The sequence below is a fragment of the Mixophyes fleayi genome, chromosome 1 (genome assembly GCF_038048845.1).
Source record: "Mixophyes fleayi isolate aMixFle1 chromosome 1, aMixFle1.hap1, whole genome shotgun sequence".
Taxonomy (NCBI): domain Eukaryota; kingdom Metazoa; phylum Chordata; class Amphibia; order Anura; family Limnodynastidae; genus Mixophyes; species Mixophyes fleayi.
In genome coordinates this window covers 170908404-170924206 of record NC_134402.1, presented here as the reverse complement: position 1 = coordinate 170924206, position 15803 = coordinate 170908404, and the positions used below count along the sequence as shown (strand labels likewise).

The window sequence follows — 15803 nt, the reverse complement described above, 5'->3', positions numbered from 1 at the left end:
TGACTACATCATCAAGGTAAGCAGCAGCATATTTTCTATGGGGCCTCAGAATTTTGTCTATCATTTGTTGAAATGTGGTGAGTTCCCCATGTAACTCAAACAGTAACCTATTATATTGGAACAGCCCCTCTGGTGCATAAAAAGCTGTCTCTTCTTTTGCCTTGTCTGTCAACGGCACTTGCCAGTACCCTTTTGTTAAATCTAAAGTGGTTAAGTACCGTGCTGTTCCCGGCCTTTCAGTGAGAACATGCACACAAGGCATTGGGTAGGCATCAAACTTAGACACATTATTTAGTTTACGAAAGTCTTAAGCTCCCGTCAGGCTTCGGAATGAGTGCAATGGGACTTTAGTACTAACTATGTGACTCTTCTATTACATCTAATTCCAATATTTTTAAAATTTCTTTAAACACTGATTCCTGTTGGGCTTCTGGTATTCTATAAGGTTTTAGATTAACCTTAACCGCCGGTTCAGTGACTGTCATGTTTAATGATTGTGGTTTTACTCGGCTTGTCCAAAAACAAATCTCTATTTCTTATGAGAAGCTCTTTAGCCTCATGCTTTAGAATGGTTGAGAGGGTTTTGGCTGCTGTTACTTTCAAATCCAGAGGTATAGCAGTTACCGGAGGGACCGGAGTTGCTTAAAGAGCTACTCTATCGTTCCAAGGTTTTATAAGGTTAACATGGTAGATCTGTTTTGGCATTTTTCTGCTGGCTGGTGTACCTTATAATTAACTTACCCCACTCTTTCCATTTTTTCAAATGGTTCTTGCCATTTGGCCAGAAATTTACTTTCTACCTTGGGTACCAAAATAAGCACTCTGTCCCTGGGAGCAAAGGTGAGTATTTTGGCATTATGGTTATACACCCTTCATCGTGCTTGTTGGGCCTGTTCCTGTGGTCTCTGACTATCAGCGTCAACTATTTTTTCCTGCATCTGAGACACATGTTCAATCACAGTTTTATAGGGACTGGGTTGCCCCTCTCGTGTCTCCTTTGCAATATCGATCAAATTCCTTATAGTCAGTAATAAAGAGGGTAACAAATAATCCCAATTTTTCCATACTTATCTACCATCTTCCTTCACATATTATTTATGGTTTTGTAAAACTACTCCACACGGGGGAATGGAGGCCCCCTTAGCCCAGGGGCCTCCATTCCCTTAATCCGGCCCTGTCTGAGGGTGATACACAGATATGCTCAGCTGCGTAACCTTAAACAGACTGCATAATTTTTTCATATTTCTGTACATTAATGGGATACCATGATCAGTGTGGATTTCCTTAGGTATCCCTGTTCTGCTAAAGACACGTATTTATTGATGTACTTTGCAACAGTATCGCTTCCAGGTATCTGGTAGTGTAAGCCAAAATTACCATAATATATGGATGACTCCGGGCAGACTTTATTAGAGGTCTGCACAAATCCATAGCTATCCTATCAAACAGGACCTCGATAATGGGTAACGGAACAAGCAGACTTTTATAATGTGGCTTAGGAGCATGGTATTGACACTCAGGGCAGGATGCACAGTAGTCAGAAACATCTTTAATGACCCCTGGACAGAAAAAAACACTGCAAAATTCTGATGTTTTTTTCTTCCCCTAGATGTCCTGCAGTTATGTGACCATGAGCTAGGTCTAACACCGTTCTTCTATATGATTAGGAACTATTAACTGTTCCACAATATGTTTTCCTTTTTGGACATTTGACACAACATCCCTTGACTCATTGTCATGTGAGGGTATGGACAACCTACTATCAGTGTCTATAGGGACTTCTCAATCATACTTGAACAAGGGAACGCTTCAGACTCTGAGAATGCTCCCACTGCCACTGTATCAGTAACATTATCAAATGAGTTTGGGTTATTTACTTTTGTATCAGACTGTGTTTCCCACATCTTCCAGAAGTGGGAAAAGTCTCTCCTCAATATTGCACCAAACAAGGAACTCCCACAGTGGCTATCAAGGATCCACACTGTGTTGCTAAGTTCATTTCAGCAGTACCATAATGCCAAGTATCCCCATGTTTACAGGTTACCCCAATAGTTTTCCCTTGAAGCTTCAAGTGGCTTATCAACTTGCTTTAATAAGAGAAACCATACTAGCATAATCTAGCAGAGCTTTTATCCGTTTACCTTCTACCGTAATTACACACATTTGTTTATCTGGCTAAGCCTGTCAGTTGGCTGTGCAGGCTAGCTGGGCAAAGAAAAATAGTCAGTGATTTAATAAACACTATTAAATTGCATAGGTTCAGAGGTAAGTGAACAATTAGAAATATGGACTAAGCCACAACCTCTAAAACATCTAATCACATTTTTATCAAGTCTTAAATGAGGAGGGAACCTTCTTGGCACAATTGGCCTATGTCCAGTTTCCAAGCCTACAGGCTCTGGAGGTTTCAATACATTCCACTGCCCAGCACTCTTTTCCCATGGAACAGTCTTACCAGAAGTGACTGGAGATTGTCTTTGCGTAACTAGTGGGATGTACTCATCAGTTTGTCGGCTGCCACATACCTCTCCACCATCTCCACAAGTTAGTCTACAATATTAGGGACTCTGTGGCTTAGTCACTTGCACGAAACAGCAAGTAGGGATCGCAAATACCGATCCATAACAACCCTTTTCACAATCTGTGGCCCTGTCAAACTCCCAGATTGTAGCCACTTTTAGGTGAGATGGATGAGGTCATACATTTGAGAGCATGGAGGTTTGTCAACCTGGTATCCCCAGCAACAATATTGTTGTGCTCTGACAGACATTGTGACACCCAAACAAGTCAGAATCTTGGATTTTAGTTTATCATACTTCTTAACATCAGTAAGGCTGAAATCATAATATGACTTTTGTGATTCCTCAGAGAGGAAGGGAGCCAATAGGCCTGCCCATTGACTCTCCGCAATGTCTTTCAAATGTTGTTAGATAAGCTTCCACATCATCATTGTTGGTCATCTTTTGAAAAAAATGTATAACTCATATAGAGCTGGAGCTAGTTGTGACCTCCAGGGAAGCATTGCAAGACAAGGTGGTGAAAGACTGCACTACATCTTTTATGGCTTTGTGGTCTTGGTGCTGGTAGTTCTTTAGTGGCTTATTGCTGTTGCCTCTGGAGCTCCTCAATATCCAACTGCTATTGCCTCTGGGCCTACTCAAGGGTTAGCTGCTGCACCCTGGTAGCTTCCTGCTGGGAAGCTGTAGCAATGCTTTAATACATCTTCCGTTTTAGGGCACTGTAACAGTCTTTTACCAAATCCAAATAAATGGGTATCTGGCACTTTACATTTTTCACACAACTATTGTGGCTGCAATTGAAATGCTTTTGCTTGCATTCTCCACCACGTGTCACAAGACCAGGTTAGGGGTGCCATTTCTGATGCACTTCTCTTGCATTAGCCAGACAATATCATACCAGTTCAGTTCCTTGGTTCAAGTATACCCAGCTAGGTTTTATTTAGCAGCTACAAAAATAAACAAAACATAAACAAAAGTCCTAGCCTGTCCCGCATTGAATTGCAGCCACATGATCGGCTGATTAGATATTTGCATTAATGAGCAGGTGTACAGGTGCACCTAATAAAGCGGCCACTGATTGCGGAAATTTAGAAATGTAATGTGATAGCTTTACAACCAAAACAGTAGGTGAAGGGGCAATATTGGTTGACAATGTATACCTTCTGTGGAGAAGGGGTGTCTTTTCTGTCAATCACAATGGCCATCCAATCAATATGCCGATATGCAAATTGGACTTAGTTAAAGGATGTGAGGAATTAACAGCAATCCACCATTTGTTGCTAAACCATCCCTGAGGAAGCCCCTAGGGGGGCGAAACGCGTAGGGTACATCATTTTTATGCCAGTTTATTTATTTTTTTGGCTGGTTTTTACTTTGTCAACTTGGACTATACAATCGTGGTCAATACCGCTATCAACGCATGCGCACCTTTTACACAGACATTGGTAGACAAGATCCTGACGTGTAGTAGGAGAAGACGGCGCGCAAAGCAAGAGGAGTCTCCTGTGGACCGAGGATATAAGAGTACCGACTAAGGTGCAGGGTAAGTCCCACTTTCGGAGCTTCAGACAACAGATTTTTTGTTTACTTTCTCCCAACCTTTGAACGCTTACCACTGTGACTGCACTTATTACCCTCCACTGTTAAGGTTTACCAAAGTTCAAAAAGGCTTATTAATAAAAAAAAATTGGGGGATCCTGGACATTAATACATATTTGGATCAACAGTGATTGTTTTACTATTTTTATTCAAGAACTTTTTCTTAGAGGCAAATCCTCTTAAGGATTGTGCTTATTGATTTCAACATATACTTATTTCTGGTTGATTTTACCAGTACATTTATGAGATTTCTCTCTTAAGTATTTGCGACACTCTATTGAATGATTCATGGCCCTATTGGTCTCAATTAACACTCCATCTGTGTTTACTTTTATACTGTTTTACATCCATATATGCACCTATTTATTGATTATTTGCCATTGGAGTGATCACTCGTGTTGTTATATATATATATATATATATATATATATATAAAAAAAACTATATATATATATATATATATATATATATATATATATATATATATATTTATACAGTACAATAAATCTCATTTACACACACATACATATGAATACACACTTTAGGTACATACATATATATATTGGGGCACTTTGCCACCTTCTAATAGAGGAAAGAGTGATGGTTTCCTTGGGAAACCACAGCCTAAAGGTGCAGAGAGGGTTAAATCCTCTCACACACACACACACACACACACACACACAAGGAGACCAGGTGGAGCACCTGGTCTAATCAATTAAGGAGTCAGCCAGAGCAAAGCCTGACAGGAAGCTTAAAAAGCTGGGTTTGAATTGTGTGTGGGAGACTGAAGCCAACAAGTGGCCAGTGACCTGTTAGGAATCTAACTGTGATAGCCAGAGTTTAGGGCTGTAGGACTATTTATTTCTGTGAATGTTTCGTTTGATTGCTGAAGACACTGCCAAGACTGTTTATCCATCCTGACAAGTAAATAAACGTCAAAGTGCTTCAGGAGAAACCTGTGTGAGGCAACATCTTCACTTTTTCAAACCCGCAGTTTATTAAATATACCCCTAGGAGTTTGATTGTGCCAATACAATATACCGTGATGTTTTTGCTCTACATGTTATAGAGTTGTAGTTTAAGATAGAAAAAAGCTCTTTTAAGTTCTTTTTGTTATTTAATATGGCAGCAAGGTGATATTTACAAAGATTGCAGTGTTAAGTTGAAGTTCAGTATTAATATTTAGTTTGCCTTGCTGGCGCATGCATTTGCCCCCTCTCCCCGGGCTGTGGAACATGTTTGGAGAGGACAATGTGTAACAGCTGCTCAATAAACAGATGTGTGATAAGATAGAAAAGACTCTTGTATAAGAGAAGATATGTGATATTATTTTGAAGTTAGCAAAAATACTTTAATATCTGCGTTGTAAAAAGCAGTGCTGGCAGTGGGGCGGTATGTGCTGGTATACCAATTGGCACTGCAGCTGATCCATTTTCTCCTTCTCTTACCCTATGTGTGTTTGTGCATGTCTCCTCCCTGCTCTTCGTGTGCATGTGTGTGTCTGTGTCCCTGCTCTCCGTGTGTGTGTGTGTGTGTGTGTGTGTGTGTCTGTGTCCGATCTCCCTACCTCCCTTATGTGTCTCTGTGTTCCTTCCCTCTGCCCTCCCTGTATGTGTGTCTGACAAGTCACATGGGATACATCACATGATCGGTTGCCATCCCATGCATACAGGGCAGACTGCAAGAGAGGCAGAGGAGTGTGAAGGAAGGGTGTGGGGAAACGAGGAATTAATACCACCTCTACCTGTCAACTGCGGACTATAAAAACATATAGTTTTTCTAGCCCTCTGGTTCCCCATATTTCTCAGTCATATTTAGACTTGTGTATCTTCTATTTTGAAAGTAGTAAAAGGTCTGCCAGTATGTATCTTTATCTTGCAGACTAGTCCATTGTTTCAGTCTAGGCAAAAGGGTTATTGTCCACCAGTCCTGTATGAATGCACAGCACACCAGGGGGTCTCATCTTTGTTTAGATGTGAGCTGGATGTTTAAATACAGAAGACTGCATTGTGTGTTTAAATGTAAATGTGTCTGGATTGTGATCTCTCCTGTTTTAACAAACTCTGCTGTATAGCCACAGAACAATATCTGTCCCTAATTAAATCAGGAGTGACTCATCTGCTATGGCTTTGGCTATATGTTTACCTGTAAAAAGGTAAACACCACGAAAAGAACCAATCAGGCAGGTCCTGAAATTGCTGATGAGGTCATTTTTGGGCTTAAAAGAGAGCGCTAGAGGACAGCAAATTGGCATTTGCTAAAAAGGGATAGCTGAGGTCAGGCTGGCGTTGAGATATATTTCTCTGCCCCTGACAGGAAAGGTACAATCGGTCCCTGGATTACTGCTCTTGCCCTGATTTACCTCTCCAGGTCTTGGGGAGCTGTGTGTCCGCCGAAAGCGGAGTGACAGTGACTGAAGGCCGCTACCTTTGCTGGTAGCCTTAAAGGAGAGAGGGGAATAAGCTTGGATTGATAGACAGCAGTCCCTGAGAGTGACAAGGATACTGGTGATGTATTTTAATTGTACCCTGTATGTTGTCTGTGCCAGACTGTAGTGTTTGTTGCAAGTTATTATTTAAATATCTTTATTGCTGTTTTGTGCTACCATTTTGTTAAATAAATGTATTTGTTTTATTTTGGATATTTGCCTGGGTGATGTTGAAACTTTGGTAAGTACCAGGTATACCAGCTGTGCGGCGCAGAAATTTACATTAGACCCAGTATCCTCACAAAGGGGTAGGGGGCTTATGTTCTTAATGTAATAAGGGAGGGGAGGGAGATTTGTCTTAATGTACTGAGGAAAGGGTGGTTGTTTTAAAGTAATGAGGGAAGGGGGGGTTCTTAATGTAAATATGGAAGAGAGGGGGTTGTCTGATTGTAATGAAGGAAGCGGGGTAGGTTTTTATTAATGTAATGAGAGGCAGCCTATTAATTTAATGGTGCACTGTGGGTGGGGGCTATGTTTGGGGAGAAGAGGGCTGTTTATTAAATGTGATTATGATTTATTTAATGTTGGGGATGGTTGAGGGAAAAATGTTTGGAGGGTGGAAATAGATGTATTTATTAAATGGAAATACCATTTAATTTTGGGACTGGTTGGTGGAAAATAGGGCTATTTATTAAATGTGTATGCTATTAAATTAACGTCAGGGCTGGTTGGAGGGAAATAGGTCTATTTATTAAGTGGGAATACTATTAATTTCATCTAATAAGGCTGATTGCAGGGAGGGAGGCCTAATTATAAAACCTGGGTGTCCATGATTTTATGCCGGGGTTTCTATATTTCTTGTGCCTGTTTTTTTCCCAAATAGGGCCCCAACATTCCAGGATCCAGATAGGCAACACCTGAGCATACCATCGGCCGCCAGCTGCCGGAAGGTAGTGAAGAGTGCAAGAACAGGTAAGGTGACATATTAGTAAAAGCAAAAAGCTGGTGGCCTAACATTTGACTTTGTCTCAGGACTCTATTTTTAGTATTCTCTTATTTTGGCTTAAAAGAAAACAACATACCTCCACTCACACACATATATCTCACTTCCTCGTATATAGACACTTATATAAAAAATGTGGGAAAATCTAAAACATTTATTATATATTCCTGAATTCACTAGTGAGAGGGAAATATAGTAGCAGGGGCAGGTATAGCTAGATGGGAGCAGGGGGGGAAGGGACTTAGGGAGAGAATCAGGGGGTAAGTAAGATGGTGAAAGGAGCAGGGGGTGAGGCACAGAGGAGAGGAGGTGGGGAGAGATAGAGGGCGTTACCTTGGATGATTACAGGGGCAAATGGGCAGAGTAGACAAATAAGGGAAAGTTGAAGGGTCACAAGGAAGACCTAAGGGAGAGGTGAAGAAACGCAGGATTGGTGGGTGACACAGGGTGGATAGCCTTGTATTATTTAATATGTTTTACACTATACTATATATACTGTAAAAAGCATCTCATATTAATTTTACACTGTCAAAATCCCCAAGAGCTCTAGACGGCCCCCAGACTTTCATTTGAAATTTCCATACCTGCACTGCTAAAATCCCACTTCGACCACTGGTAAAAAGATTGCAAAATATATGCTTTGTTATAGAGATGGCTAGAAATAAAAGTCTGTGGAGGCACATAGTTTGTATTGAAATTAGTGAAATTAGTGAAAGTTACTGGGATGTTCCCTCCCCCTGTGAGAACAAAGGAATTTAGTGGACAATGTGTGATGGCTGCTCAATAAAGAGAGATTTGTGGTGCACTTGTAGTTATTGTGTTTTATTGTATTACTGGAGATTTATTGCTTATACTGGTTGTAATAAGTTAAGAAAGGGGGTCTGTTGCTATAGCTACAAAGAGGCTGCATTTTTAGAAAAATAGGAGCAACATACTGCTAACATGTGCTTGTAACAAAGCATAGTATGAGGTCGGCCATTTTAAGTTGTGGCTGAGAAATCTTAGCAAGCATCGAAGTTGTATTGGCAAGATTTGTCGTGAGTACTTATTGCAAGTGATATATATATATATATATATATATATATATATATATATATATATATATATATATATATATATTAGTACAATTAGGATACAGATGGAGATGATGCAGCCAGCATAGGAACATAGAACCGGCTGGGATACATACACACACAAGCACATACACGTGCACACATACATACTTAGCAAGAAATTAATAAGATATTGTACCTACACATGGATTGTCATCTATTATATGTACCATGTGTAAGAATAGGTTATTGAAATTATATTACTACATTATTGTGCAATACACATATCTGCGTTGTGATTATAAATGTATAATGTCTTGATACGGAAATCTGCATGATGCCGTAAGTTAGGTTAAAAGGAATGAAGTAGGCGTGTCATAAGAGGGAAAGTGTAAACACGTATGGTTATGTAACAAGCATATCCAGGAACAGAATAAGAAGATAGCGTGTGCAATTAAGGTGTAAACAAGGGATCTTTTACAAGATGCATGGCTTCATTATAAACAGCAGACTGCTTTGATCAATTGGCGGTATTGTCCACGCTATGCTGACCCCAGAGAGCCTCCTTGCTCACTCTTGTGGTTATGATTTCACTTGTTTGATACTTTCATATGGCCTTTCTCTGCCTTGTGATTATGGACTTTAATTGTTAGATACTTTATATTTGGGTTATGAAATAAATCCTGTTTACTTTTGAACTTCTGGACTATTGGACTTCCATCTGTGATACCAGTGGTATGACACACATAAAGGTTAAAAAAAAAAAAGAAAACAAATAAATAAAATCGAGAATACTGGAGCATAAAGGTCAGGACTGAATACTTAACAGATAAATCCTGCTTTAAAATCTAAGCACACTGTTCCCTATCTAATTAGGCTAGATCAATGATATAGTCAAAAGTGTATAATGTACCAGCATTTGTGATTGTACAAGAGCGGTCACTTGTGGTTTGAGTCAACACCATTTCTTGTATAACAAACAGTATAAGCACACACAGTGTATGCTCTTTAAAACTGTCCACTTAGTAACATTTCTGTCACAAACTACATGCTCAATACATATACTATACACACACCAAATACTGAAGAATTCAGGCCCCACTAGCCATATAATTTTGTGTATCTGGAAAGAGCTTGACATCACCTCCTGAGGTCATAGGTGACAGCTCATACACCACTACACTGTCCATATTGGACCCCCTTGGTACTGAAAATATTGAGATAACTGGCAATACACAATATCAACCAGTTCCAAGGTGAACTATTGACTACTGTCCCTGAGTAGGTATTTGTCAGTCAGAGAGGTGAGTCATCCGAGAGCCAAGGCTCAAACACAGAAAGGCAGCCAGCTAACAATGGGACACAATGTGCTGGTTCAAGGAGAAAAGCTCAAAAATCTGGTAGTTTATCACTCCCAGGAAGCTGTATACATTGGCCTGAAATAAGCCTCAGGTGCCCACAACTAATTACTAGCAGCAGGTCATCAGTTACGCCATGTTGGAAAAGAAACAAGATCCCAAACAGCAACCCCTGCATGGAAACAGTTAAGAGCTACTGAGATGTGGGGACCAATCACAATTTAAGTCAAGGACTGAAATAGTATGGGACCTGACACTGGGGATGCTGGTTGCAGAAACTTGGAGTGTTATTTTGAAACTATCATTGTGTAAAGTTTTGATCTCCGTAATGAAGAAAGTAGAAGATAACTGGGGCTTGTGGTTGAGGAAGCATAGGGGATTGATGTAGAGCTAACATGGCATAATCAGGCCTAGGCAATCTGTAGCTCATAGGTTGCTGTTCCACTGTGGGAATGGATTTTTGAGGATACCCTTCTTGCTCTTTTCTACATTGTTTTGGTTGACGTGTGACCAGTCACTACTGACAAAAATACCATTCTCTCTTACATGCACAAGACCCAGTGGTTTCTCTTATTAGGAATTATAAATGGTCGTATATGGTAAAGCTGTAGATTTTGTCGATAAGGTTTTGTCTCTCTTAGGGGTACATTTACTAAACTGCGGGTTTGAAAAAGTGGAGATGTTGCCTATAGCAACCAATCAGATTCTAGCTGTCATTTTGTATAATGCACTAGATAAATAACTAGAATTTGATTGGTTGCTATAGGCAATACCTCCACTTTTTCAAACCCGCAGTTTACTAAATCTAGCCCTTAGTCTCAATGAATTGTCACTTTTCATTGTGTGAAAAAAAAGGCAATGGAATTTACATCTTTTAGTGTCGGATATTATGGTCTATTGCAACCTTTTTAAGTGTAATATCCTTTTTAATTTAGAAAAGTTTAATCTTTAATCTCACTTATTATTTAGCTATGTAACTATATGATATATTAGAGGTATAAATATAGCATGAACAATGTGTTTTCTCATAACACTCTTATGCTGCACTTAATAAATCACCGTAATTTCTTTAATAATTTCATTCAGAGCTCATCAAATTAATGTTAACACAAACTACTATAATATTTGGCACATTGTCATATTCATACACATAGTAGCAAGCTCTATGGATACTGTGGGTGCCTCAGCCACAAATCCTGTCTATGCATGACGTCAGGCATACACCCCCCCTTCCCTCAATGATTTGAAAAAGTTGGCTCCTATGTGCATTCAGGACCTATGCTTACAGTACAATCTACACCCCCTAGTTACAGTACTCAACAATCACAAGTAATTACAAGTTGAAAAGTGTACAAGGGATGTATAAAACTCGAAATATTGTTATAAAGGTAACTAAAGGAAACAATGAAGCATAAAAAAAAAATCAAACAATTTGATACATATGAGATCCATCAATTATCTTTTTGTCATGGTAAATAACCCCATTAATAGCATACACTCATTAAAATGTTTCACTTAGCAACACTGGACAGATCAGGTAATCAATGTATTTCCATACAACCTTTGTAGCACACTATATAAGGTCTTACAGAGGTTACTATATATCATTCTTGTATTTCAACAAAAATAGGCAACTGGTGCAATGCAAAGGGATCAATAGATTTAGACATACCTCAGAAACATCCTTGATGTTAATTGTCTTCTTGGTGTGTGCAACATGTCCTACTACTCCAATGTCTAAAGGAAACACAATTTCACTATCAGGTGGGACAAGGCACTCCTCCAATTTGCTATCTTGGTGGACATTAAAAAGTCGTGTGGCTAACTCCGCAGTACCATTTCTTTGCCTGTACATAAAGAGACTACACCGATCTGCATGAATAAGACAGCTGATTCTCCTTAGAGTTTTAAATACAACCTTCTCCATGTTTATACTTTCTTGCATGTCTTTAATAAGTTCAAAAAGAATTTCACTTTCCTCCACCTGAACAAGTTCTCGGTAAGTAGCAAAATCAACAGAAAGCTCTTTACGGCCGAAGGCAGACGATATCGTCTCGGGCTTCAGTTTCTTCTGAAAGTATCTTTCTGTAAAAGCAGGGTTGTTTTCTAGGAATGCCATGACATCCTCCTTTTTCAGACTCATTTTGACAGCCTTCAGTAGTAAAAATGAATATATCTTCACAATATAAAGAATACTGGTTCACCTTATGAGATCCAGACTAGTGCTCTGTTGGTATCATAAGAATGAGTCAACTGTATTAATCTCACTGTGATCAGCAAAGCGTATTCTTAATAACGCTGAAGGTGAGTCCTCAGTAAGACAGATCTGCTCAAGGAAAACAGATCAGGTGACTCATGTTTAAATCTTCGAATCATCAGCTGTCATTTTCTATAACTACCTGTGTATATTTTTAAAATATATTTTACATTTCAAACCTGTTGAACTGAGCGTTACTTTGTCATGTACATGCATGCTTTCAACGGTGTATTGTTTACTGTCCCTAAAGATAGATTCATTAGTTGTGTCTCTGCTATGCATCTTAAAACAAGCTACTTAGGATTTAATTAAACAGACACTTAGATGGAATTATCTGCAGCTGGCATGTGACAATCTTATTATTTGCATATACACATTTCACTAGTAACATGATTATTACTATGTCACAGAAAAATATTTATAGTATCCTGGACATTTATATGGAACAAATATGTATTTATTTAGTATATGTACTAAAACATAGGATATGTCTAAGCATATCTTCTCCAAGCTCGCTTACTGTACTGTCAGTACATCCTGCAATGATTGCAATTGTTTTCATGGTAAAAATCTAGTCAAAAACAACATTTTCAGACTGAAATGAGTTACTGAGAAAATACGGTTTGACAGCAGAACAAAAAATAATATAGTTTTTAATGTTGCATAACTCCTTTTAACCTTGACCTTAAATCTTCCGTACAAAACTTTTTTTTTCCATATAAACCAAGGCATGCGAAGGCCATAGTGGGGAAATACTGTTTGGGCCATTCTATTGCTACGCCATTTATTAAAACAACAACAGTTGTATAGCTGCTCTTTTTAATGGGAAATTTAAAGGATGTGATAGAATAATAGACAATGTGAGGGTAGGATTCAGGGACAAAGCTAAAACATTAATAGGCAGATTCAATTCCCCATGTTGTTCATTAGAACTTCCCCGCATTATCACCGTTACTACGGTAATTTTAATGCAGATTTGTGCTTGCAGCTCATAGAGTAAAGGTAATAGTTAATAGAGTAATAGGTAAAAGTAACGGTAATAGTGTGTGGCCCACGTTGTTTTAAAAAACAACGTGAACATTTAATCTACCTCTATAAATATTAAAAATAAACATCGTCATTTTTCATGTCACCGCTGATAATGCACTGTGGAGGTTGTGTATGACTGTGGGCATGGGGGTGATTGTAGAGTATATAATCTGACAATCTGTAATATTGTGGAATGGAAGTGTTAATTCTTTTTTTGTGTAGGTACTTTGGTCTTTCTCCCAAATATTGGCCAAGTCCATAAAGATCATGAAGTTAAATCCTTGAAATATATATAAATATATTTATTTATTTCAAGGAGTTAACTTCATGATCTTTATGGACTTGGCCAATATTTGGGAGAAAGACCAAAGTACCTACACAAAAACAGAATTAACACTTCCATTCCACAATATTACAGATATATATATATATATATATATATATATATATATATATATATATATATAATATATAAATGCTTAGTGGCGTCTGTGTGTGTGTGGAAAAGAAAAACAAGTTGCAGCGCCACCTGCTGGGCAGAGTTATACACTGACCTACTAAATTCTTAGTGTGTGTGGGGAAAAAAATTCAAAAAGGGCTGAAATTTGTTAGGGCTCAAACTCATTTTCGTGAGGTAATTTTACCTCATGAACACACATGTGTAGAGGCGTGCGTTAGTGTGTGTGTGTGTGTGTGTGTGGAAAAAACTATTTTCTCAGAAAGGGCTCATCCAATTGAACTGAAATTTGGTATACTGACATTATTTGACAAAAAAATTAGAATAGTCAAGTCAGTTAACTTCCATCATCCCCCCTTCCCTCCGTGGGAGGGGTAGTAAAGGCTAAATTTACGAGTTGAGGGGTCAAACTCATTTTTGTGAGGTAATTTTACCTCATGAACACACATTAAAAAGGCCGCTTGCGTCGGGAACTAACGCTCTTCCCCTGAGGAGGCCTGGGCTAGGCCCAAATGCATGACAAGAACCTTTTTAAGACCTTAAGTAGCTTGATTTGACTAGAATGCATGAGTATCATGCACGGGTTAACTTGTATATATATATATACATACACATACATACACACACACAGTATATATATAATTAACCTATTTAATTCCAGCCACAAGGCGAGATCTAGGCCACTCTTTGCTATAGTTCAGTGTTCCCCAAACCCAGACCTCAGGAACCCCTAATGGTGCAGGTTTTCCAGATCACAGGTGAAATAATTAGTTCCACCTGTGGATCTTTCAAAATGTGTCATTGAATATATTGAAGCTCTAGGCACCGATAGGGATTGTCTTTTAACTACACGTCCTAAAAAGGTTGATTCCGACAAATCTATGGTATTTATTACTAAATATAATAGTTATGCAAGAGAGATTAGACGTATTATAACCAATAATTCTGCTTTGTTAGAACTTGATGATTGCATAGGCAAATATGTTAATAGGGGTAGCAATACAGTTTTTAGGAAATCAAAGAACCTTAAAAATAAATTATCACCAAGTTACTTTAAAAATAACATAGGCAATAAACCTTCTCTAGTGAATATGTCTTTAGGGTGCTGGTTGACGACTAGACCCAATGGTTTCTATAAATGTGGTAAAATTAGGTGTACCACCTGCCTATTTGCCAATCATAAATGTACGTCCTTTATCTCTTTTTCAACAGAAGAGAGTTTTGAGATTGAGAAAGTTTTGGATTGTCCTTCCACCTATGTGATATACCTTATTCACTGTAAGTGTGGGATGCAGTACGTGGGACGTACGATCCGGACACTAAATGTGCGATTTTTAGAACATCGCCGTAACATCATAAAGGGTATTAAGTCACACAGTTTATCGTCACATATTAATACTTGTCAAAAAGGCAAAATAGAAGGTCTAAAGGTGCGAGCAATTGAACAGATTAATTCAACAACTAGGGGGGGGGGATCGTTTCAATATTCTTTGTAAACGTGAAGCCTTTTGGATCTACCGTTTAAAAACTTTATTACCGTTTGGCCTTAATGACACTATTGAACTTAACAATATTTAAATTGTTTAGTTTTTAGTGTATCCCTAGAGACTATGTGTATGCTATATAATACGTTATATTTTTTCTCAGTTAGGGTTAATTGTTAATATTAATCCCATTTCTGTGTGTATTCTTTTAGGCCGATTATTTATGTCTATGATATTAGGATTTGTCTTGTATTTGGGTCGGAAGCCCATTATATTTTGGTCACTAATCTTATACCATGTCCAAATATTGGATTTATGTTAGGGTTGGTTATTAGTAATCATATACTTATTTTAATCATAAAATTATTCGTATATTGTTTAACGTTATGGTGCTAGTTCTGTGGATCATGTTAGGTTTGACTTATCTATCGAGTTATTTAATGTTGTAATCTGTTTAGTTTTAAACTGTTATATTCTTTAAGAAAATCGTTTACCTGAGTTCACATGTAGACGGATAAGCGATGTATGAAAAATATTTTTTTCCGGTCATGTGACTTGGACCATAGAAGTTAGGACATCTCCGCAATGAATGTCAGACTGTCGGATATCTCCGGACG

General features: G+C 38.4%; 1 protein-coding gene across 1 annotated transcript in view; it reads right to left on the bottom strand.

The window, feature by feature from the left end:
- PDE6B (phosphodiesterase 6B) overlaps positions 1 to 12345 on the bottom strand; it is a 57162-nt gene extending 44817 nt beyond the window's left edge. The window contains exon 1 of the mRNA XM_075203938.1: positions 11632 to 12345. Within this exon, the coding sequence (XP_075060039.1) occupies positions 11632 to 12102 (471 nt within the window). The 5' untranslated portion in view covers positions 12103 to 12345. The remainder of the gene's footprint in view (positions 1 to 11631) is intronic.
- Between the last annotated feature and the right edge of the window lie 3458 nt (positions 12346 to 15803).